Source organism: Drosophila persimilis, unplaced genomic scaffold (assembly GCF_003286085.1).
Source record: "Drosophila persimilis strain 14011-0111.01,24,50 unplaced genomic scaffold, DperRS2 tig00000002-arrow-pilon, whole genome shotgun sequence".
Taxonomy (NCBI): Eukaryota; Metazoa; Arthropoda; class Insecta; order Diptera; family Drosophilidae; genus Drosophila; species Drosophila persimilis.
In genome coordinates, this window is record NW_020825289.1 from 13,382,757 (window position 1) to 13,407,521 (window position 24,765).

Sequence of the window (24,765 nt, forward strand, 5' to 3'; positions counted from 1 at the left end):
TCTCAGTTCCACCCATTTGACGGGAATTCCAGCCGAACCCCAAGCTTCAGTCTCAGTCGGTGTATCATGCTCGCGTTCCGGCCAGACGGGACGTGGGGACTTTGGTCCATTCTGGGCTGGAGCAGGACGATACTCAACGTTCCGGGTATTCCGTATCAGGGATCGTGAAGGGGGGAGCCATTCACTGTAGCGCTGCGGAGTCTCAGTCGATGTCTTATGCTCGCGTTCCGGACAGAAGGGACGTGGGGACTTTGGTACATTCTGGGCTGGAGCCGGACGATACTCAAGGTTCCAGGTATTCCGTATCGGGGATCGTGAAGGGGGGAGCCAATCACTGTGGCGCTGCTGCGTAAACTCCCCCGCCTCGGGGGTGCCGGAATTCACTCGAGTCCACTCAACCGGCCATCCTGGAACGCAGCCCGCTTGCTCCTGTCGGCAGTCCTCGGCGACCGAGCGTTTTTTTTCATTGCTGCCATGGTCAGTTGTTTCATAGATGGAAGCCATGGAGTTATTTCAAATTAAATTTGTGAAAATTAAAGAACCGAATCGTTGTTCTCCGAACGAGACTCAATTTGAAACTGAATAATCCAATGACAATACAACAGAATGTCAAATTTCTAATGGCAGTTGGGGAAAAGTAGTCGCCACATTTCAAGGACTACTAAATCTATGTCTTCTACTATGTGAGCTCGACATGCAATAAATGCATTGGTCTATGCTTTAAATAAAACTTTATTTAGCTTTTGACGTACTCGTATGTGTATAAAGTATAGTACAGCATATGTATAATGTTTTCGATTAGTTAACAAATTCCGGTACCGAAACGAATGTCTTTTTGCGGCAGCTCTTTCCGGATCCGTTTCACATGCGTCTTTCACAAACTAATCTTACCTAGGGCCCTCCCTTTACTGTGGGATCGTGGGACTGTTATATATATATGTATTTTGTTATAGTATAATAATCTTTCTAGGCGTAAGACGTTCACAATACCGAAACTATTCCCCTACGTACACACACACACATTTTAAATAACTTGGCTAGCTACTCATAATCGTACTCGCACATTGAAACAAAAAGCCCTGCAGTAGCCCAATATTTTCTCTTATAAATAAATACACTTGTAAAATAATATTTCTGTTCTGTTTCGTTTCATTTTGGGCAATAAATACTATTGAAAACAGCAAAAGCATAACAACAACGTGTGCTGTTTGGGACTGAGTTTTTGTTTGCAGAATGTTTGGAAGCAGCTCGAAAATGAGCAAAGAAAAATTGCATTTAATAAATTATAATTTACAATAGCGGGCGCGGGTGTGTGTGGATTCTGTTTATTGTATAACATATCTATAATAAATAACATTGCATGTCCGCTTGCGGGAGGGTCTACTGACTGGTTAGCCTGACTTGTGTTCGATCTAGTTTCAATTGTGACAAGATACACATAACTCTCTTTTACCTTTTCTCTTTTCTGTTGCAATTTTTTTTTAGTGATTTTAGTGCAATAAATCAACAAATAAATAAATACATGCACTTAAAAGTTACACCTAAGTTACGCGATTGAGGGGAGGGTGAGGATGTGAGGGTAGTGGATCAGACTACTGGTCCTTGTAATTGCATCTCGTCTGCCTATATCCCATATAATGTTCTCCACTCGTATTTCCTGCCATTAGACACCAGAGTCGTAGACTCGTATTTCTGCTGTATGCAATTATAGTAGGATTCTCTGCTTATATACTATTTAACCTGAGCCCGAATGTGTTGCAAGAATTCATAGTACGATAAACTCGATTCACTGCGATCGTCGGTTAATCTCTCAATAAACTGACCCTTGGCCGTGCTCGTGTCTCTGTTTTTCGGACAGAAGAGAAATCGATTAGAAATTGGCCCTCTTTACGCTGGATTTGAAGCACTCACCTGATTATCTGTACCAGTGCCGAATAGGGTTTGTCGTAGTTGAGGCGCAACAAAAAGCGCTGCAGTATATCGTACTCGGCACTCACAATATGAGGCAATCCATACACGTAGTCGCCCAGCTCCGCAGTTGAGCTGATGCCTAAAACCGAGAAGGACAGCATTAAAGCCAGGAAGTTTACCCTGGGGCGACAGATATCTTACCCAGCACTGCCTCCAGGACATCGGGTGGCACATTGAGGCCGACATAGAGCATTATCAGTTGGCCACAGTCCATCAGGAATATGGAACGAGAGTCCAGGCTTTAAATTGTAAATTTAATTTGTTAAATTTATCTGTCTGTACGAGGATATACGGTTTTCGAACTTACTGCTCCGCAGATAATTGCAGGCGTGGCACTTCCGGTAGCGGCTCCTCCTCGTCGTCTTCTTCAGTCGTGCTCGCATTGGAGTTGCGGGCATGGTAGATGAGCACATCGATCTTGTACAGCTCCGGATAGACAAACTTCATCAGCTGATCCAGCGGCAAGGTCTTCATGCAGTCCATGGCATACACACGATCATCCAGGCGTGTGCTAGTTCCCACACGGAAAGCAGGCTAAAACGAAGAGTTTAGGGAAACGATATTGACTGCGAATTGAAGGATATACATAAATACATACATGCTTGAGCAGCCCTAAGATGTAGAGGGGCATCAGAGCCAGACTACGGGGAGCAATCAGTTGGCCCGACTGTCCGGAGGGCAGATTTTGTGCAATCTTAAATGCATTGAACACGTCGATGGTTGCATTGATGAAGGCGTCGCGAGCATCGGACAGATTCGAGGCTATTGACCGGTCCACGGCCATCTTGGACAGCAGCCCGATAATCGCCTCCGTGTCGGCGGAGTGCATAACCTCGGGCAGCGACGACGTCACCGGCAGGCACACCGTATGCACCCGAATGCGTCGCTCGCCCTCGCTGTTCGTGTAGAGAAGCGCTGCCTGGAAGCAGATCGTCTTGACGTCGGTGAGGCTCTCCTCGTACGAAATTTGCATTCCGTAGCCCGCATCCGGGTTAACGTTGGGCAGCGACAGCAGATCCGTGGAGCGCACAAAGAAGTTGCCGTGGAATGTGTGAACCTGCAGGCCGCGAGTGCAACGGATGCGCATCACCGCCTCGAAGCCGATTTTGCGTGTCAGATAGCGCTTGAAGCACATCCTGAACGAGTCCACCATATGCTGCTTGGTCTTCTGGTACAGCGGGAAATGGTGGACACAGCCGCCGCTGTGTTTGCTGATGCCAGCTGCAAGTGGGGGAATATATTAGTGAACGGATGGAGTAGGGGTCATCCTGGGTAGACTCACAAATGGTCGCCATGTCGCTGTACTGCTGGTTCATCAGGAAGAGGTCGCAGGCAATCTGGTAGCCCGAGCACTCTAGCGCAAAGCGCTTGTAGAAGTCCGTGGCCGGATTTAGGTGTGCCACATCCTTGGCCGAGCGATTGTTGGGATCCTCGCGCGGCTCCAGAGAGCCGGGACCCTTGTTGGGAAGGCACGCTTGAAAGACGGTGATGCGTCCACCAGACGACTGCTGCGATTACAATACAAAGGAATGTCATCGTTTCTAAATATCCCCGAGTTTTACGAGTAGTTACCATCAGCTTGAAGGCCACCTGCAAGGCGGAACCCAGAGCGGAGCCGGGATCATGTGTGTGGGCGAATCGTTTGGGCAGAAGCTTGAGGAGATCACGCACCAGCTCTTTGCACTCCTTGAGGTTCACCAGGAGGCTGTCGGGACGCGGCAGGAAGGGCTCGTCAATGTCCAGCAGCGTCATCTCGTGCGGCTGATTCAGACCCTCAGCCATGCTGTAGAAGTGCACGAAGCTGTCGTAGCAGATGAAGCCCACCTGAGTCCGTGCATCGCCTGGCATCTCGTCCAAATGCCGGTTGAGCACCGAACAGGCCGCCTCCAGGTAGCCGCTCTGCTGGGCAATGATCGACACGTCGAAGAGGAACAGATACATGGCCGGCTGCGGTGGACGTAGCATGTACTCCGACGGCGCAATGAACTCAATGGTGCTGGAGCGCACTTCTGGCCGTCGGGTCACATCGCCGTAGGTCTTGGTGGCCGGATCGAACTGGAAATCTTCGGGCACTGAAAGAGGCAGAATTTGCATATCGTTTCTTGTCATTGATAAGGGATTCGATTCAACTGTAACTCACACTCGTTCACGCGATAGCAGAGGTTGCACTTCCACATCTTGCTGTCCACAAAATAGACAAAGGGATTGATGTACGTGCGGCACAACCGGCAGCGCACAATGTTGATGCACTGTATCACGGGCAGATTCTGTGAAATACAATACTTTAGTTGTAGCATTCAGATTGAGATTCAAGGATTCTCCATCTTACGTTCACATCGCGAAACGGATGAATCACTATGCCAAGAGGCAGCCGCGACTTCTGCAGCAGCGAATTGGTCTCGGGGATTTTCGTAACGGTGCAGCGCATAATGCTGGGGCTGCAGTTGATCGACTCGTGGAACTGATTGTGCAACACCACCTTGGGCGCCGGCAATGTGGCCGGCGAGAGGATGTGTCTGTTCTGCATCAGGTCGATGGTGTCCTGGCCCCAGAGCCGACTAAATCCCTGCTGGGCAACATTCAACGGAACCGGTGCGCCAAGCTGCGGCGGACCGGATGTTGGCTGTGGCTGGGCGTAAGGATGCTGTCCTTGCGGTTGCATCGACGGAGGCGGCGGCTGCGCCTGGTACTGCAAAGGCGCGCTGCTGGTCTGAGCTCCGAACATGCCAGGGGGCGGTGCTGGCTGCTGCTGCTGTGGTAGCGGCGGTTGATGCAGCGGCTGCTGGTAGGCCTGGCCATACTGATACTGCTGCGGCGGAGCGAACGGAGCGGACTGTGCCTGAGGTTGCGGCTGCGGCGGAGCGAACGACGCTAACTGTGCCTGAGGCTGCGTCTGCATTGGGGGCGGAATTCCAGGCACTGCTGCCTTTGGGAGACTTGGCGGCCAGGCGGTTCCTGCTCCAGGCGGCGGTGCAGCCCTTTGCAGATTGTTGTTCTGCTGATCATTGCTCGCAGGCGTGCCACCGTACATGATTCGTTGGCCTGACGCTGGCACGGGCACTGGCTGGGCACCACCCGTCGGTGGACTGCCGATCACTCTCGACGCACTAGGATTCAGATTGGGGGGCTTGTTCCCCATAAACGGCCCAGTCATGGGGTTCGCTAGCGGATGCTGATGCTGCTGCTGCTGTTGTGGTGGTACCTGCTGCAACTGCTGCGGCGTCGGCGCAGTATTAGCGGATGGTTGTCCATTGGTCCGATTCATATTCATTTGGTGCATATTGCTCGTCAGACTGGCCACAGATTGGGGCTGTATTGGTCGAGCTGCTGGTGGGGGAGCTCCGTGCGCATATTGGGTATTCTGGGGCATCGGCGGCGCCCCTCCTTGTTGAGGAACACTCATCAGTCCTGGCGAGGCGGTACGCGACGAGTTGGCGCTGTTCGCTCCGTTGCTGCCATTCGTTAGTGTCGTCGGTCCGTTGGCGGTGGGCGGACGCAAATGAGACGGCAGAGTGCTGGGCGGTGGCGCCCCATTGTTGGCACTCGTCGAGGAAGGCGGCAGAAACTTGTTCACAATATTGCTGTTGAACTGCAACGGCGGCGGCTGACTGCTGTTGTTGCTGCTCCCTGGATACGGGACTGGTGGCTGCTGGAATTGCTGTTGCTGTTGCTGTAGCTGTGGCTGTGCCTTCTGCTGGAGATATTGCTGTGCTGCTGCCGCTTGCGGAGGCTGCTGTTGATGCGGGACTGCTCCGGGCAGACCGTTGACCAGACTGCTGCCCTGGTTGCCGTTCGCAGGGGCGGCGGCGGGTGGCACAAAGTTCTGATTGTAGGCGGACATTCTGCTAATGCATACGATCTGAAAGCAGAGGGAGATGCGATCTGTGAGTTGTGATCTTCAGCCAGTCATTGTGCCAGTATCTTATCTCCCTGAAGGTTAGTTAGTGTCGAAACAAATTGGCCCTAATAGCAGGGCTGCTCTCTTGACTGTCACACGTTGACTACTTTGCTATCTTATCGTTCAATGCCAGAATACGAGTTACATGGACTGGGAAAGCTCTAGGGCCGAACGTGCGGCTGATAACTCATTCCAGATCAGAATACCAATTGGAATCAATGGAATGGGGTAGAGGAAACCCTTGTCTGTGGCCTCTAATTGCATGCAATGCCAGCGGCCATATCAGACTGCAATATGGAATGCGTAACGAGCTTCTTCTTCGTCTTCAATTGCTATCATTATTGCTTTTATGGGCCCATTGTACACTCTCTATTTACGAGTATGTATGTATATGCCGAATACATGGCTGTTATTGCTGTGTGTATGCTTTATAGTGTCTGCGTCAACATTTATTTGGATATAAGTTGGAAATTTGTATCAAATTCGTTTATTTAAACAGCTTCGACGAGACGGCCGGAGACGTGAAAAAAAGCTCCGATTAAGCGTGTTATATGCTGTGTGTGTGCTTGACCTCGTAGCAAGCGATGATCGACGACGACGCTCGCTAATAAGCAGGTGGGCCAAAGGCCACTGGCACAGACTCCACTCAGTGTTTGCACAGCAGTCTGATAGCGGAAGCAGGAAGGAACTGCTACTGGGAGCTGGTAACTCCAACTGGGGGCCCCCCGTAAAAATCACTTTCGCTCAGACGGCAGGGACTAAAACAGATAACAAAGCAACATTTTTGATGACGTGCCTAACTACCGCCCTGCCCTGCCCTTCCCCGTCTTTCTGTCTCTGGGTAGTCATTCGCTCTTCCCCCCGCCGCCCATCACCCACTCATTCGGGCTGTTGCTGCCGTCTAGAAATTATAGAACTATCACCAGAACCCATCACCTTTCTGCATAACCCAAGAGGTATGCAACGCCACAAGCAACAGCACAGACACACACACTAACAATTGGGCGCAGACCCAAGAAAATCGCGTTTTTCACTTAGTACTTGACCAGCAGAGGCGCAGCACTTGCACTTTGTAGTTGTCTCTTCTTCTTCCGCCCTTTATGTGCGATTTTTCGCTCTTTTCACGCACGCACCGAACGCAGCAGAACTGCGCTTTGGCCGTCTTTTTCGTAATTATTTGTCGAATGGAGCTTTTGTTGCTGTTTTTATTTATAAAGGGGTGGGGTCCCTGCACTGGAGTGCTGGTTACTTATTAATTGGCAATTATTTCCGAAAACGCGAATGATTGAAATTTTCCTGGCTGGGGCTTTCAATGATTTTGCGCTCTCTCTTTATTTTACTCACTGGCGTCTTTCGCGTTTGTGGGGAGGTTTATGGACGCCAACGTCTATGGGCTGTTAAACTAACTTGCTGTGCAACGCTAATCACAAATTATAAATTTTAAGACTTTTTGCGAGCCCGAAAAGGAACAAAAAATTTTGAGGCCACGTCAATCAGTGTGACCGTCTGTTTGAAAACATCATCGGGGTTGAAGAGAATAGTGTGGCAGACAGTGCTACCATTTTAGCTTATTTAAGGCTAGATTAAGCTTTTTTTATTACAGGTACATATATAAATTGCGATTTAAATGCTCTCTTCCCTGGTCTTCCTTTCATGTAAATGCGCAGAACACGACAATGTTTCCCCAACTACGATTTCCATTGATGTATTTCAATTTAATTTCAGGGAGTGAAGATATATTAGCCATTTGTTGAATCTAGCTAACTTTGACTCGGAAATTCTGGCAGCACTGGTTGCAGTCTTGCCAGACAACCGTCCATCAGCTGTTCGAGAGCCATATGTTCTGTGTGTGTGCACAGTGGAATATTGCAAACTATATTTGGGTAAAACCTGCATTTCAGAGGTCTACAATGTTCTATGAAACAATATCTAAAGAACATCGTAGGTGACTTAAAGAATAAATTGTTTTATTTGCAGTAATCGTATCTAGGCTCCATTACAATAAATTTGTTAGAGTATTGGCTCTATTACATGTTTAACATTTCGGTTTCAAAAGAAATTCGAAAAAATATATACAAGTTCTGTAAGTAACGGTTGGACAGGCTATCAATTGATCCAAATCCGAATTTGTTGTTGGGCTATTCTTCTAGGAGAACTACATTTTGTTATCCTACAGTTTCGTCTTTTATCTTTTAATATTATTTTAAATATCGAAGCGTATATTTTGTATTCGATTCACTTTTCGTTAACTTTGCGTGGAGTATTCGGTAGCTTTGCAGTGGGTGTGGTATTGTAGGTCTTAGGAGTTTTTAAAATTGAAGGCTAGCTAGGATAGTTCATTTCAAAAATGTAGTTTTAATTTAATCGCATTACTGTATTATGGTAGTGGTGTATGTATTTCGTTGGAGTGTTAGCAGCGGGCTGTTAGTAAAGCTTTATTCATCATTGTGACAATTGGAATTCGAAACATAATACTAGTAGAGGTGTGTATATATATAATATAATCGTATTGGATATAAAAACTATGCAAGGACAAATCATTATCGTTGTGCACGGTGTGTGTGTTGGGTTCGGTTTTAGAAACAAGCGTTAGATGCTGTATCGATGGAGATACATACATACATACATTCCTATCAGTATTGTATTTCGTCTATAGCAGAGTCTTTTATTTCAAAAATAGAATTTCTATCCTTAAATCTCTATTCTTCATATTCTACAACTTTTGATATATCCCACTATTGGTATTGGTATTGGTTTCCATTTCTGTTACTTTTAGTTAGTTTGTTAGTAATGTAAAAGGTATTGAATTGGTGTTCTTTGTTTTGCAGTTTACTGCGATTGCCTTTGAAACACACTAGTACTTAGGAAATAATAATTGTGTTAATTGTGTGTAGATAGTTTCTAGTGAGTGTCCGCCGCTCTCAAGTATCACTCATGTATTGCAACCCGTTTCAGAAGAGCTTAGCTTTCCTCTTCAATCCATCGTTCCGTCGTTTGTCCTGCCTTGGATTATGCTTTTCTTATTTCTGCATCTGGGTATATTATTTACACTTAATAGACAGACTCTAGAGGTAAAATCATCTCCTGCGAATTCTGTCCCGACATTCTGTTGCTCCATCGTTTCCTGCATATGTTACGTTGTATCGTCAGTGTTCAGGGGTTTGCGCACTTGTGGAAATTTTACATATAGTTGAGGCTCGTTCTTGATATGAATCATATATATATATAAACATTTTTGGTGTTTCTCTTGATGTCTTCTCTGCCGCCTTCAGTTGTATGCATTATCTTCTGGCCTCCTTCTCCTGCAAATAGATGCGCTGACTCAGCGACTTGGCGTAGATCCAGTTTTCGCCCACGGGCTTGAAGTGCTGATCGTTAGGGGTACACATACACTCTGTCAGATATTGGCCAGGTATTGAATGGGGGTTTAATTTGATTACCTTGTGCTCCCAGGCCAGGTCGTATTCTTTGCGCATCTTGACTTGATCCCTCTGCTGTTGTTCCACAACAAATTTGGCATTGGTGGCACGTTCAATGTCGTTAAATCTGTGGGAAGAGCATAAAACGCAAACAGAGAGAGAGAGAGAGAGAGTGGTGATTATTTGGTGTCCGTATTGCGGGGTTAATTGATTGATTGGGATATTGGTGATCTGATTACTTGAGTCCCGCTGTCACTTCCTTCCAAACGCGTCGCGATTCGTATTCATCCTGCTCAACGATTGGTCGAACTTGTTTCTTAAATATTGGTATGCGATTTACGTCAACGAATACTTCGGTTTTCTAGAAAATTCAAGAGGCACACATACACGGGTCACTAGGCGATCAACAGCAATACTCAGAGCAGCTCTGATACTCAACACACAACATATATGTATAATATGTTATACAGGTACACATAAACAGTTTGAAAAGTTCAACAATTTGGACAGACAGGCAGAGGAGTAGTAGCTAAACGAGCACATGGTTAAGTTTATATTGTGGTTGGATTGGATAGTTGGTAGTATTAATTTTCTAGATAAACAAAGTAAATACACAGGAAATGCACCCAAACTATTTAAGAGAAAAGCAGAAGAACCGTGAAAAGTAAGTAGAGGTACAGGGTGGTAGAGGTTAATGTAGAGGGTGTAGAGGATTTGGCTGCCAACTCGTGTGGTTGTTTCTTGCAGCGTTTTGGGCGCAGTGTAGGCATAAAGGGGGGATAAGTATATAAATAGGTTTCAACATTTACAAAAACAGTATGAGATAGTACAGTAAATACACGACTACATACACGACAACACAGGCAACAAGAGGCAACGGACAACTTACATTCTTATCATGCCATTTGGCCTCCATCAGGCCGCTCCACTCGCCGGCTATGGACACAAAAGGTTTCTTATCGTTGGGCGCGTAGACCTGCGAATAATCTCAATCAATAAGTGTCCAACTTAAGCCACAGGCAGTCAGCAAACCTCTGCGGAGACCTTGTTGCGCTTGCCGCCATAGAAGGGCTTCGTGAGGAACTCCACGTTGGCATGGTAGCCCGTCTGTGGACATTTGATTTCCACCGAGCCGCCCAGCTCAATCCAAGGCACCGTTAATATAGATCTACGGGAGCAAAATACTTCATTGAAGAACAGGAAGGCAGGGAGAAGTCTGATCTAAACACTTGCCTCCCGTAGCCATTGGGGAAGGTTACAATATACTCCTCGCTGCGGTCCACCAGGGTGACGACGCCCTCGCCGATGTTGTGCACGCCGATGGAGAGGCCCAAGAACTTTGACTTTGTCCAGACGTGGGCCGCAAAAGTGATTTTCTTATTATAATGCTCAGCATAGAAGGCCGAAACTGCAAAGGACAGAAGGAGACGGTGCATTCGGTTAACGGCATTCATTTGTGGTGCATTTGGTTTTCTTACTTGGCGGATGATGGGACACCTGCTCCGCTAAGAAGGTTAGCTGATCCCGCCGGCACCAGGGCACTGGGCCGTCGTGCACCTCGTTAGTGTCCTGAACTTCGTCTAAAAAATATGTCCCCAGTCCATTAGAGAGTATTGATTGTGGCTTCTGGCTACTTACCAGGAAGATCCCAGTGACATTGAAAGACTTCACCCAGTATGGGATTGTAGGGCTTCTTGGCCACCGCACTCTTGCGTCCGGCGTGGTAGGCACTCAGATACCAGCGGCAGACCTGGACAATTCGATCGCGTGGGTCGTCCAGCTCCGAGATTCTGTGGGTTAAGCGCATCACTCAGTTGCTGATTTTTTTGGAAAGACATCCGCACACTCACTTTATAAACAAATCGGGATGGGCAAAGTAGTCGGCATACATCTCCAACAGAGAGCGACGCTCCAAGATGAAGGTGGGCAGGACCACCTTGGTGAGGTCCATGCCAATCTTTACCTGCGACAACAGATGGGTGATCATCGAGCCATGCGCCTCCATGCTGAGGTCATTCTCCTCCTCCTCTTCGTACAGTGCGTCATAGTCAATGCCATTGTCGTAGCTGTCGCTGCGAGAGCTCATCGAGTTCTTGGCCGACTTGGTTGCCCTGCTCGCCACCGCATCCCCATCCGCAGCGCTCTCCTCTATTTCCGGCAGTGTCCTGGTAACCGTCTCAGTCGGCGGCCCAGTGGCCTCCCCGTCGTGGGTGGGTGATGTGGGCTCTGCGAAGCCCCGCGTGGCGCTGCAAAGTGAAGTCGAATCAGAACTTGTTGATTAAGATTCGTGCGGCGCTTGGGCATAAATTATGCGCTGACATAAATCCTCCAGCATGATGTCAGGGCTGGCGTCACTTGGGAGATGACAGCCTCCTGCCGCTCCTCCTCCACTGTTGCTTGCTTCATTTATAATTTATAAAACGGAACACTTACAGCGACCTAGCACACACAAACATTACCAACCATCCACACAGATACGCACACACACATACACAGCTGTAATTGGTGGCACATGCAGGTGGGATGGCTCTTTGCTCACCTCAGACTCACGCGTCGGACCCACTTCTTAAACATGGCGTGGGAGGGAGGGACACTCCTGCTGCTGCTGTTCAAGCTTTAGTGCACCAGACGGCGTACAGCTTCGCAGTGCATCCTCCTGCGGAGGCAACGAATCGAATGGAAAACAAACGGAAACAAAAGGAAGGAAAGCCGCTGCTATTTTGTGCGTTGCCTAGGCCATTTCGGCCATTGCTGAAAAATCTATTGAAAATTCCAGTCGTCGAGAGGGTTTAAGAGTATGAACGGTGGTGCACTTCACCACGCGCTGCGAGTCGATGACGAACGCAACTACAACTGACAGGACGATACACGGACACAGATACAGCTACAGTCACAGTCACAGTCACGGACACAAACAGAAGACGACGAAGGCAACGTCGCGCGACAAGCCACCACGAAAACGAAGACGAAAGCTTGGACGCGTCAGCTGTGTCGCCACGAAGGGGTCTACTGTCGTGGAGCAGGAGGGCAAGCAGGGTCGGTGGGGAAATTGTATTTATTATTTACACGCGACATGGCCAAAATTACAGACCTCCGGAACTGCTGCAACTGCGACGAACTTTCAAAGGGTACGTCAGGCATTGCATTCGGCAGGGGCTCCCCAGGCGCATGCGTCCAACTGGAACAGCAGGAGGAGGAGGTGGCTCGTGACGCTTGAGGGGGGCAAGAGGAGTATCGGCATATGTACGTATATTGCGGTGGGGGAAGAGGAGGCGAGGCAATGGTTCAATGGCAGCCCAATGAATGCGTAATTTGCGTACGCATCATGCTAACCGGCTGCCGCATCACCTCACATCCTGACCGCTGATGGATGGCATTTCTAGAGGCTGTCGTCAGCAGTTTCATCCTGCTGTAGGAGGGACTCTTCTACTCACCAGCCAATCGGAGAGCTGCCTAGGCTGGTATAGGGATCATCGTGGGCATCGTAAAAGTCCTCTTCACCTTCGCTGCTCGAGTAGGAGGTCTCGGGCACAACCAGACCCAGGGGCGCTGTGGTGGCTGCAAAGCGGAATACAAATCGGAATTAGCAATAGACTGGCAATATTAGCTTAAATAGAACTCGAGGAGCAATCGACCAGAGGCCCACTTGACCCTGAGCTAATTGCCCACCGAGATATTTACAATGCTAAACAAATTTGTGGCATTCTAGCACTTGACCACTCACCATTTTCCGTGATTGAATCATCCTCGTCGTCCCCTGGTTCGCCCTTGCCGGCTAACATATCCTTTGACATCCCTATGCCACCGCCGATGATGACACCGCCGCTGGCCGAGGAGGTTGTTGATGCGGCTGCCTGGGGACCGTTGTATATGCCATTGATGGGATGGGCCATGTTTTTGGCAATCTGTAGGCTAACAATCGAGTGCTTGATGTGATCCAGCATGGCCTGCAAAGAGAAGGGGTATTTTGGTTTTCTTTATTTTTTTTTCAATGGACAGGCCAGGCCAATCGATTCGCCTTCGCCAAAGTTTGGCAAGGAAATGAAGAGCGACTGTTGGCCAGCAGACCCCTCTGCCAGCTGCTGGGCGGGTGTTATTCTCCCAAGCTCGTGCATCTGGCCATAGGGCTAACCCTGAACTTGCATTTTAAATCGATGGGGATGGCGGGGGGAAGAGAGGCCTAAATAGTGTGCCTTGGAAAACGTGTGTCGTTAAAGTTACTTTAGATAGACTAGACTACTAGTATATCGTAAATTCGTAATTCCAGTAATAAATACTATATATATATATTTTGTTAGATTTTGTGTCCGAGAGTTCAGCGAAATGGAGAATAAAATGGAGGGTGATTCGGACACCGAGCTGCTTGATCCGTTCAAGCACAGCATGGCTGAGGTCAGCTCCCGGGTCGATGCCTACAAGAGACGCCTGGAGGAGAAGGATATGCAACTCAAGATGGCAAGCCTCAGTCTGCAGTCGAGTTTCTGCGCGCTGAGCTTCGACTTGATTGGTATTCGACAGGATATAGAAAAGTTGGAGCGACAGAAGGAGCAGCACCAGCAGCTGCAACGGGAGCTCATGGCGCGCCTGGAGCCCGATACCATTGAAGTGTCTACTGCAGAGAATGGCTCTCCGAAGGTGGAGATAAATAACTGCAACGCGCCGGAATGCAAAGACGAAATGGTTTTCATTCGATTCGGCCCAAGTAAGTGCCCATATCAGAACTGTCGGCGCCAAATGGACAGCCAGTTGCTTCTGCTGCACTATCTCTTCGACCACGAGCAGGAGAATTCTGGCGTCCAGCAGTGCCACCGGCTGATGGAGGGCCAACGCACGGTGTTGTCCTTTCAGGCCATGAACTATCCCTTTGGGGTGAACCAGGTGCTGGGGCTGCTTGCCTACTGCGGCACGGTGGAACAGCAGTTTGTTCAACAGAAGAGCCCAATGCGCCGGAAGGTCTACAACAGCTTCCTGCCGCAGCAGCACGTGCACATGGAGAGCGACATACCCGTTGTTGTTTTAATGTGCAGGACGAAGCCCAGTGCTATGCTCTCGGAAAAGTTGCAGGCGCGCCAAAGCCACCTGCTGGACCAATACACGGATCACATTTTCGTGATCTGGCTGGTCACGCCCAACATCAGGCGTAAACTGAATGCCACACTTTATTTATGCGGCCGCGATGCCGCTGTCATGGGATGTAGTGTGGTGCGTGTGCGGGAAGTCAACCGGAGCCAGGAAACGCACCGCTTCATGCCCGTGGATTCTAACTACTGGCGACTGACTTATGCCGAGATGCAGAAGCTCTCAAACGGCTTCCGCGACGAGCTACACCTGGAAATCGGCCTCACAGAGGTACCGCCCACGTAACTTCCGTTAAATTGACATTCACCGACTGCCCGCCCCTCCGTTCGACCCTTCGCGTACTTACACTGGCGTTGTCCTGTAGCGCTTTACATTTGGCCTGCTCGTCGGGGTCGCTCAGCTCCGCGATGCGCTTTTCCAGCAACTGTTTTGAGTGGAAGAAAAAAATACGTTAAATTACATAATTCGTTTGCATTCCGTGGGAAGGGACACAAGGTTGCGAGAACAACTCACGTTTGTCTGCTCTATCATCAGCTGGAGGTAGGCATCCGCTTCGGAAACGCGGCGTGCTAGCAGCTCCAGGTGATTGGGCCGTTTGCCGCCATAGCTGGACTCCTTGGTATACCCGCCAGCGATGTAGAAGGCGCTCTGACTGTCCCACAGACGCGAGCGGTTCGCGTGGCGTCGTATTGTGTCCTCCAAACGTCTCACCCACTGCTCCCGCTCCTCGCTATGTCGCGCCTGCATACACCGACACCAGTGAGAGAGAAAAAAGTTTTATCGTTACAAAGCGCCAACCACCAAAAGGAAGAACGGAAGAGGGACAAGCCGAGCCGAAGAGTACATACTCTTCCATGGTTGTAATAGGTTGAACACAAAGTGTTGTTATTCTGACTGAGGAAGGGTTAAGGGTCAAAGAGGGAAAGGTGGCTGCTTGTACGTCAACACATACGTCGTATTTTAATTTTTAAATCAACGAGTAGTTTTATTCAATTGATGCACACACGTGCCGGGCACTTGCCTGAAAATGAAAAGTCTTGTGATCGACGGTTATTGTGAAGGTGTTATCCTCCTGATCATCGATGCCGATCAGGGCGTCCTTGAGTCGCACACATCCGCGTCGCACGCCCTTCATCATCTTCTCCTTGGACTGGAAGCAGAGAAATGCGTTGAAATTTGGGTAAGCTCATTAAACAGAGTCCCTCCGTCCAGTACTTTGGACGGGAATGCGTCAAAGGTGATTGCGGTGGTTCCGAAATCAATGAATTCAAATCAATGCTACTGTGGAATTAAAAATAATGTGCTGCGGAATGCAGCCGCTTAGATGTACGCCAGCAGTTGGAGGCAATAGAACGCGCAATCGGTGCTATCTCTCTATCTCAAGGAACGCATATCTCAAGGAGTAGCTGTGAAGGATACTCCTATAAACGGTCAACCATGGAAGCGGCAACAAGTGAGCACCAAGGACTATGGATATTATCCCATCTACACTCCAGCTCCCATCTAATCTGTCGAATTTTAGGTGCGAGTGCCAAAGTGATGGTGGATTTGAAACATCCTTGGATGATGGCGGATCCGTGGTTCATGGTTGCCACGCTAGGCATATATCTGTACTTCGTGACGTCGGTGGGTCCACTGTAAGTCTGATATGATAATGAAGCTCGTTTGCATTTCATGCCACTGAACCAAGTTGAACCTTTGTACAGAAAATATTTTAAGCAATTCAGGGCCTTCGACAAAATTATGCAAGAACTAGTCGGAAACGAGCTTTCAATCCGTTGTCCACTTTCAGATTTATGCAGTTCCGCAAGCCCTACGAGCTCAAAAAGCTGATTATAGCCCACAACGTGATCCAGGTCGTCTCCTGCATATACATCATTAGAGAGGTGAGTGAGTAGGAGCGGGAGCGATGCAAGATCTGTGATCTCGGATGTTTGTTTGAATCTTTCACAGATTTTCTATCTGTCGGACAATTCCATATATATTTTCTGGAAATGCCGAGACCTCGGCAGCAGTCCCGAGATGGTGAGGCGCTACTTTGAGCTGGCATACTTCCTCTTTTTTCTGAAGGCGTCGGAGCTTTTGGAGACGGTGATCTTTGTGCTGCGCAAGAAGCAGAATCAAGTGTCAAATCTGCACCTTTTCCATCACTTGTCCACCCTGACGCTAGTATATATTCTTATACACTACAACCAGAATGGTAATGTTCTTTGATCTGCCATCCAATGATTCAAAGTGTAATGCTATCCATTCCCCTTCACTTCGTCAACAGGTCTTGCTGCTTACTACGTCGTCTTCCTCAACTCCGTTGTGCACATCTTCATGTACTCGTATTACTTAGTGGCAGCGGTGGCCGATAAGAGCACTATCCGCGCTCTGACGCCCGTCAAGAAGTTCATTACAGTGATTCAAATGGTGCAGTTCTGCCTCATATTGACCCAGGTGGCGTTCCAGACTGCATTTTGCGGCATTCCGAAAGTAGTTTTTGGCTACTTCACGTTTGTTATAACGGTCATGTTGTATGGCTTTTATGACTTTTTTACGAGAGCCTACAGTAGCCCAAAGCATGGCAAGAGCGAATCTTCTGTGGAGTAAATATATGAATAAGAACAATACATTCGTCCGGACCAACAAATCTGCCTTTATCTCTATACAATTTATCCAAATGCACAATGCAGATAAGATAATAGTTCTGGGCAATTGCTGTGATTCTGGTTGGAGGCGTCGGTATCGGAGTCTCGGCGTGATACGTGGAGAAATGTTATTGGCATGCTATTATTCATATTCCAGCTGACATACAGCGCTCACTATCTGTCGCACACACACTCACCGTGTAGTAGGAGAGCAGGCCCGCATTCTCGTCCAGCACGAAGAAGCGGTACTGCCAGCCCTTCATCACGTTCGTCCATTTGCTCAGGGTTCCTTCCAGTGTGCTGGCGCCGGCACCAGCCCCAGCTCCAGCTCCAAATCCAGCACCAGAACTGGGCGCACTTGAAGGAGTACTGGCCATTTTTCCAGCGGCTGCAGTATCAGTATCTGCAGCCTGAGCCTGAGCTCGCCCCTCCTCCACGACTGCCTTGCCTGGATCTTTCCGTGCCGCTGGCGCTCGCGCCAACCAATTGGAGAAACTTGGCTAAACGATGCTGATGACGCAATATGATCCCTCCTTGCTCTTCTCGGTCAAAAAATCTCGCTCACGGGCTTCCCGGACTCGAGTCCGTTTTGCAAAACAAAGGTACAGAGTGACCGCGGGTGCTCCGATATACGGTCCGACCCTCAGAAATATACAGAAATATACCGTGTCATTTTAAAAATATACCGTAAATATACTGACGAATTTAAGTTCTGTTTTACATGTTCCTCGTTTTTGATCTTCCGTGGAATATTACCAGTTACATAGAACATTTAGCCATGCCCACATAATTTTAACCCATTGATGAATCAATTTTCTACACAATTGGTTAGTTTTTAGTCCTTGCTTTTATTGTATTTTGACTAAAACAAGGTTTGAACAAAATAGTTCAACAAAAAATCAGTCGCAATGTGGCTGGTATTTAAAGACATGATGCGCGTATAGGCCTTTGTGCACCCTATTTTGTTAATTTTATATGAAGATCAAACGTAATTTACAAAGACCTTTAATCAAATTGATATTCTTTAGACATATTCAAGTACATTATAAGTATCTTGTATATATTTATGTAGATCCTGATACCCACTGAGCCTTGGAAGACAAACATTTTCTCAATTCTATAACATCCATTTCCCCCAGGGTATGTGTGCATGGAATCAGCAACATGTTTGTGTATGGAATGGGACTCATTGTTGCTAAAGCAAAACTGCGGCGAATCGGGTATTGCCTATATTGCTTTATCCCATAGATAAATGTATTTTCTACAAGATTGCTTCTTTTAATTACCTTAATGTATTTTATTTTGACCAAAAAACGGCTTTCAAGTAAATGTTGCAGCAACTTTTGTGTATGGAATGCGCAACATTTGTGTATGGAATGAGACTCATTGTTGCTAAAGCGAATTGGGGTGAAATGCGGCGAACTGCGGCGAATTGCGGCGAATTCAAATTTTCTCATATTCTTTGTTCCGTTGAATAATACTATCTATATGGAACATTTAGCCATGCCCACTCAATTTTATTCGATTGATGAATCAATTCTATACATGATTGGCCTATTCGTAATACTTGCATTTTTTGGATTTTTATATAAAATCTAAAATTAAATTAATAGATGACAAAAATACTAAAAAACACCACATGGGAGCGCGGCGAAAACCAGTTTCTACAGTATATACGGTCTCACTTGAAAAATATACCGAGTGGTGCGCGCCAAATCGAACTTTTTTGAATGTGAGCGACAAGGATTTAAATGTTGTCAACCGGGCCTTTATCTATGCCCACATAATTTTATACGATTAATGAAGCAATTTTCTACAAAATTGGTTAGTTTGTAGTCCTTGCTTTTATTGTATTTTGACTAAAACACGGTTTTCAAGTAAATGTTGCCGCAACATTGTGTTGAATGGGACTCATTGTTGCTAAAGCGAAACTGCGGCGAATCGGGTATTGCCTATATTTCAAGCTATATAGATTTGCCCACTTAGCTTTATCCCATAGATAAATGCATTTTCTACAAGATTGCTTCTTTTAATTACCTTAATGTATTTTATTTTGACCAAAAAACGGCTTTCAAGTAAATGTTGCAGCAACTTTTGTGTATGGAATGCGCAACATTTGTGTATGGAATGAGACTCATTGTTGCTAAAGCGAATTGGGGTGAAATGCGGCGAACTGCGGCGAATTCAAATTTTCTCATATTCTTTGTTCCGTTGAATAATACTATTTATATAGAACATTTAGCCATGCCCACTCAATTTTATTCGATTGATGAATCAATTCTATACATGATTGGCCTATTCAAAATACTTGCATTTATCGGATTTTTATATAAAATTGAAAATTTAATTAATATATTGATGAAATTTACAAAAATACCATGGGAGCGCGGCGAAAACCAGTATTTCTACAGTATGACCCTCAGAACATCACCGAAATATACGGTCTCATTTGAAAAATATACCGAGTGGTGCGCGCCAAATCGAACTTTTTTGAATGTGAGCGACAAGGATTTAAATGTTGTCAACCGGGCCTTTATCTATGCCCACATAATTTTATACGATTAATGAATCAATTTTATATTTAACCGGCGTATTCCTAATACTTGCTTTTATTGTATTTTGACTAAACAAGGTTTTCAAGTAAATGTTGCCGCAACATTGTGTATGGAATGAGACTCATTGTTGCTAAAGCGAATTGGGGTGAAATGCGGCGAACTGCGGCGAATTGCGGCGAATTCAAATTTTCTCATATTCTTTGTTCCGTTGAATAATACTATCTATATGGAACATTTAGCCATGCCCACTCAATTTTATTCGATTGATGAATCAATTCTATACATGATTGGCCTATTCGTAATACTTGCATTTATTGGATTTTTATATAAAATCTAAAATTAAATTAATAGATGACAAAAATACCATTTAGCACTAAAAAAACACCACATGGGAGCGCGGCGAAAACCAGTTTCTACAGTATATACGGTCTCACTTGAAAAATATACCGAGTGGTGCGCGCCAAATCGAACTTTTTTGAATGTGAGCTCCCGGTTATGGTTGCAGCTCGGATTCGTCCATCGTGGCGCGGCTTATGGAGTCCGAGGCGACTCTGTTCAAGTAATGCACCCGCGACGCGTCTCGAGGACGAGGGAACGCGGCTTCTCCACCCCCCTTCCACAAAGCACGACGGCTGCCATCCACGCGGGTGATCTCGATGAGATGAGCCTCCGCATCGGACCGACGCGAGAACATGCCCCATTCCCCACGTCTTTCCATCGCACCAGACGCCAGTTGCCGTTTTAGCCTTGTCACTTGTAAAGACAAGACTTTTTTTCATAACTTTATTCAAAAGTACATAAACCAACGATTTATTTGCTTAATTTCAAATCAATTACATTTCCGCTCAACAGCACCAACTAAAACTAAAACACTTAGGACCTTAAGAAGAAAGCATATCAACTACGGCTTGGTTGGGCAGGGCACGAATTTTGGTCTCAAGCACTTAACTAAGCTAAAAACAAATCCCATCCGGGTGGAGCTGTCGCTTAACTGGCGAAGAAACACCTGTAGAGCATGTATAGGATGCCAAAGAGCCAGATACCCTTGTAGACCTTGTCCACCACCCACATACTGAAAGGCAGATTGAGATAAGTGCATGTTTCTTGTCAGGATTCCAAAGTACTTACACTTTCATGTGTCTCCGGGCCGCTGGAATGGATTCGTCCGACTCCTTCAGGATCAGACGACGGGCGCAGAGCACACAGTTGGTGAAGTAATCGATCAGATCGAGCTCGATCTTTTCTATCACATATGTCTTCCGCTCTTTGTTGTTCATTAGCTTCCGTAGCTTCACAGCCTCCGAATTGTCAAAGTTCCAGACGTTGTTTGCATAATACTCGAATACCTCGAAGCCCTTAAAGATGCGATTCTGGACGCGGCACAGTACTGGGGGGTAGCGAAGCAGCCAAAGCAGGGCATCCACGAACAGGGCCGGCATCCATTGGAAGAGGATCATGCAGATGCAGTGCACCCAGTAGTTGGATTTCATGGATCCGCCCGGGTACCAGGCTACGCCGTTCAGAGGCACCTTGTTCTCGATGACCCAGCGGCCGAGCTCGATGATCTCTGCCCAGGATACCTTGATGTCGTTCGAGGACGTCATGTGGGCCACACGGTTCGTGTTGTCTGTGCCGGCCGTGATGTTCCTCCAGCTGGCCACCAGTATGCCATTCACAGCCACGTCGACGGGCAGGAAGTCACCGTATCCGGACGATTTGCAGTACATGGTGCGGATGACTCCCTTGCCGGCGCCGATGAGCAGGCCCGTCGGTCCATTGATGTTGTCTGTCCAGCCGGGAATGGGCTCCTTCCAAATGGGAATAACTATCGAGGGCCGCAGAATGACGGCTGGCAGCTCCTTGAACTTCTCCACCACCAGGGCTTCGGCCAAGGACTTGGTGTAGGCATAGGTGTTAGGTATATCGCCCAGGATCTTCTTCTCAATGGTGGCCACCTCGTCGTCCGACAGCCACTCGCAGGCCTGCATCACCTTGTGCGGGTCTGCGGGAGGATCATAGGGCTTCTCGTACAGCGTCTTCACGTGTAGGTGGCAGTAGGCCGTCGAGCAGTAGGCGAAGAACTCTAGATGCTTCAGACTGCCAGCCAACTCAAGCATATACTTGGTGCCGCGCGTGTTCATGAAGACGGCGCTGCGCAGCGGCTCATCGAAGCTAATGCAGAAGGAAGTTTACGAGTATTAATAGAATAGATACAAATGTATCGCACAGAGGTGTTACGTACCGCACTGTGGCCGCACAGTGGTATACGATGGACACTTCCTCGCGCAACGTAGCCAGGTCCTGCTCGGAGATGCCGAGGCCAGGTAGGAGGACATCGCCGGCTATGGCCACCACCTGCTGCAGGATGCGCTCCTCTCCGCGCTGCTGCTTCACCTGGTCAAAGAGCTAAAAACACACACGCATATCGGAGGTTTATTATTAAACTAAATGAGGCCATGAATTTTCATAATTCGCATTAATTTCCAAGGCTGCCACTGCTTACCACGTTCTGGAATATATCCTTGATGCGCTCCTGTGGATCCTTGCCCTTCTTGGGGCGAATGAGCAGATAAATGTGTTTCAGTTCGCCACACGAGCTGCGGTAATTAATAATATTGCAACATGAGCACAGATTGAGATTAATTGATGTGCGCCGTGCGAGGCCAGCTAACCTTCGACCCAAGCACACATCCGCCCAACCACCCACTCACCGCAAAAGCTTCTCGACCAGGACCTTTCCCAGGAATCCAGTGCCTCCTGTGATGAACAGACTGCGCCCCTTGAAGCACTCTGCAATGCGATCCACCTCGTTTTCGTCCACATTGCCTATGGTCGCCAGGTCATTCTTCTCGTACACAAACTTCGGTTTGGCGGTCATCTCTGGCTGATGATGTCTTTGACGATGGCGATGAGGATGATGTATGTGTTGATTCTCTGTCAGATATGGAAATGGAAGCCTCGTCACGTAATTGTCACATCATAGCCAAGTGCACTTTTAATTTCATTTGATCTTGGTCGTAAAGTTGTCCGGGCCTGTTATGTGGCAACAACCAGTCCGAGACTCGGCCAGGCGACAAACGCAGATCACAGCCGCTTTCAGCCACACTCCGCTGGCGCTGTCCCCAATCCATGCAGTGTCAACGCAGTGACCATCGAGTGGGCAAGCGAACCGACACCAATTTTGAATTACGGCACTTTGGCGATTGCCACATCTGTGCCTCATGCCGCATGCCGCCCCGATACTGATATGAGCCATGAGCTTGCCTGCCAGTGCGCTCGGGCATGTCCACTTCACTGCAGCGGACATAAGAAAACCTGTGTCCTTCAAGTTGTTGACTTACATCCGATCGAAAGCCGTCCACTGACACAGTGACCCACAACACCACATGGCGATTGGAATAAACGGACTTGGACCCCAGAGTATAGAGCGGACCCACCCAGCAATGGAAAGCAATGAGATATGGGATGTGATACCTAATAATCCGAACCGCCTACCGCTCCAACTGCTACTGAAACTTGACACTGAAGCCAGGTCCGACTCGGACTTGGCCATAAAAACAAACAACGAAGCTTGGGTATAGTTTCAGATCTACTTTTTTATGGCCGCCAAGTTTTGATGCAATTTTGTAAACGGCCTGAATGTCTTGGGCCTAAATAAAAGGCGTTAATGACTACAGCATTGGCAGATCAACAGCGACAGTGGCAAAAGAATGGAAAAGCCCCGGGGCCAGGCCAAGATCAAAATAATTAAGCTGCAGACCATACGTATAATTCCGTTTGATACCAAAGACTTGAGAAGCGAACGTGATTTTTGAAAGTGAAATTCCCTTGGGCAGAGGGCAGACCAGGCCTACTGTTAGCCTGGTTAACCACTAAACGCGACTGCCAGACTGACTGTTGACCCGCTTGTCTCGTGTTAGTACATGTACCAATTATTGTAGTTTCAGATCTACAATCTTGTTGCCATCGGCGGAACTTTCCTAAGGCAGAGTCCATAAACGTTTCCATCTTTGCATCTCTGTCAGGTCTTTCTGCCAGTCATGACTCCGAGTCTAAGGGGAATCAATGGGGATCTATCTACAATTCACAGCAGTGGTTATTGTTGATGCAGGCATTGCATGGACGGATCAACAGCTGCAACCGCTCGAGAAGAATGTAAGCAACATGAGGTGGCACTCGAATTGGCACTGGCACTGGGATTACAGATTGGAGTGGAGGCAGGAGTTTGGGGCCAGGAGTCTGGTGTCTGGGTGGGGGGTTTACTCGAAGCCAAGACACAATTTCGTAATAGCCGAAAAATGCTTTCTGCTCTGTGTGTTTCTTTTCTTTTGGCCACGGTTGGGCAACCAGTTTTGGCCTGAACAGAGATGTCAACGATGCGATTAATAATCAGGGAAACCAAGGAGTGGAAAACTAACGTTATTGGCTAATTGAATATAAAGTTTACTGGCATTTGTTTTATATCATGAGACCAGAAAATAAGGACACGGACATTCCACTTAAATTGTATTTCTTACAATAAACTTTGCACTTCGACTCGCACGCCTTGAACTGGACTTAAATGCCGCTTAAATCTATTGTAAGTAGTCCAATACAAAGTCCCCTTTTGAATGGAAATCACATTAATTATTTAATTTTTTCATCAATAAGCCGATCAATTGATTGCTGTTTTATATGCAGAATTATCCAAGCAAGCAGTTGGCACCTTCAGTTGACAATGGTGGAGAAAAACCCTTTGGCCGGACGAAAATACACACAGATACTCAGATATTCAGCTACTCAGTACTCAGTACACGGATGCCGATATTTCTTCCGGGTGTTGACCTGCACACACCAAATGCTAAACACAAACTGATCAGACCTGGCTGCGGCATCCACAGAAAGAGTCGTGCACTCGAAACAAACTTAATAGAAAATAAAACGAAAACAACTTTAGGCTAAACTATGTATCAAGCTAGTTAAGGCACACACAGATGCACAGACGTACAGATACACAGTCAGAGGGGCCACAGATCTACAGAGGCTAGCGGAACACACAGACACACCAAAACCCAGAGGAGAGCCAGAGAGAAGTGACATACCATACGAACATACGAGCATATGCAAAGAGCGTGCAACGAGAGAGCGGGCTTCCCCCAGTCCCGCTCCACCATTCAGCAGCGCCGGCAGCAGCAGTCAACGGTCAGAGGTTTCTACTACTGTGCGGCGCT

At 47.5% G+C, this 24,765-nt stretch overlaps 5 protein-coding genes across 9 annotated transcripts; 2 read left to right on the forward strand and 3 right to left on the reverse strand.

Annotated features, from left to right (window-relative positions):
* Positions 1–1,309: 1,309 nt before the first annotated feature.
* LOC6592924 (protein transport protein Sec24A) lies at positions 1,310–7,322 on the reverse strand. Of its 2 annotated transcripts, none has more exons than XM_026985095.1 (10): positions 7,214–7,322; positions 4,301–5,830; positions 4,112–4,238; positions 3,544–4,043; positions 3,254–3,476; positions 2,570–3,192; positions 2,279–2,505; positions 2,113–2,210; positions 1,912–2,050; positions 1,310–1,843 (listed from the first exon to the last, which is right to left on the reverse strand). In XM_026985095.1, exons 2-10 carry the CDS (start codon positions 5,810–5,812, stop codon positions 1,732–1,734), a joined length of 3,561 nt encoding a protein of 1,186 aa, XP_026840896.1. In that variant the 5' UTR covers positions 5,813–5,830; positions 7,214–7,322; the 3' UTR covers positions 1,310–1,731. The 2 variants fall into 2 exon arrangements, with proteins under 2 accessions (XP_026840896.1, XP_002018444.1); XM_002018408.2 differs by having other exon boundaries at positions 3,254–3,479.
* Positions 7,323–8,067: 745 nt separating this feature from the next.
* On the reverse strand, positions 8,068–17,659 carry LOC6592790 (oxysterol-binding protein-related protein 9). 2 transcript variants are annotated; one of them, XM_026987022.1, is made up of 15 exons: positions 17,198–17,659; positions 15,389–15,517; positions 14,881–15,108; positions 14,714–14,791; positions 13,013–13,235; positions 12,723–12,846; positions 11,139–11,534; positions 10,927–11,078; positions 10,767–10,868; positions 10,522–10,696; positions 10,321–10,456; positions 10,178–10,264; positions 9,528–9,649; positions 9,310–9,415; positions 8,068–9,237 (listed from the first exon to the last, which is right to left on the reverse strand). In XM_026987022.1, the coding sequence occupies exons 1-15, from the start codon at positions 17,375–17,377 to the stop codon at positions 9,151–9,153; spliced, it is 2,325 nt and encodes a 774-aa protein (XP_026842823.1). In that variant the 5' UTR covers positions 17,378–17,659; the 3' UTR covers positions 8,068–9,150. The 2 variants fall into 2 exon arrangements, with proteins under 2 accessions (XP_026842823.1, XP_026842824.1); XM_026987023.1 differs by lacking the exons at positions 12,723–12,846; positions 13,013–13,235; positions 14,714–14,791; ... (1 more) ...; positions 15,389–15,517; positions 17,198–17,659 and adding an exon at positions 11,828–12,086.
* On the forward strand, positions 13,502–14,707 carry LOC6592923. The gene has a single exon (XM_002018407.2). The coding sequence runs from the start codon at positions 13,612–13,614 to the stop codon at positions 14,650–14,652; it is 1,041 nt and encodes a 346-aa protein (XP_002018443.2). The 5' UTR covers positions 13,502–13,611; the 3' UTR covers positions 14,653–14,707.
* LOC6592922 (elongation of very long chain fatty acids protein 7) lies at positions 15,699–17,002 on the forward strand. The gene is made up of 5 exons (XM_026987024.1): positions 15,699–15,820; positions 15,890–16,004; positions 16,160–16,253; positions 16,321–16,567; positions 16,640–17,002. Exons 1-5 carry the CDS (start codon positions 15,805–15,807, stop codon positions 16,960–16,962), a joined length of 795 nt encoding a protein of 264 aa, XP_026842825.1. The 5' UTR covers positions 15,699–15,804; the 3' UTR covers positions 16,963–17,002.
* A 2,678-nt stretch (positions 17,660–20,337) lies between the features above and the next one.
* LOC6592789 (putative fatty acyl-CoA reductase CG5065) lies at positions 20,338–24,381 on the reverse strand. 3 transcript variants are annotated; one of them, XM_026985441.1, is made up of 6 exons: positions 24,261–24,381; positions 22,267–22,489; positions 22,059–22,152; positions 21,798–21,961; positions 20,684–21,727; positions 20,338–20,627 (listed from the first exon to the last, which is right to left on the reverse strand). In XM_026985441.1, the coding sequence occupies exons 2-6, from the start codon at positions 22,431–22,433 to the stop codon at positions 20,543–20,545; spliced, it is 1,554 nt and encodes a 517-aa protein (XP_026841242.1). In that variant the 5' UTR covers positions 22,434–22,489; positions 24,261–24,381; the 3' UTR covers positions 20,338–20,542. The 3 variants fall into 3 exon arrangements, with proteins under 3 accessions (XP_026841242.1, XP_026841243.1, XP_002018440.1); XM_026985442.1 differs by having other exon boundaries at positions 24,313–24,359; XM_002018404.2 differs by lacking the exon at positions 24,261–24,381 and having other exon boundaries at positions 22,267–23,545.
* Positions 24,382–24,765: the final 384 nt, after the last annotated feature.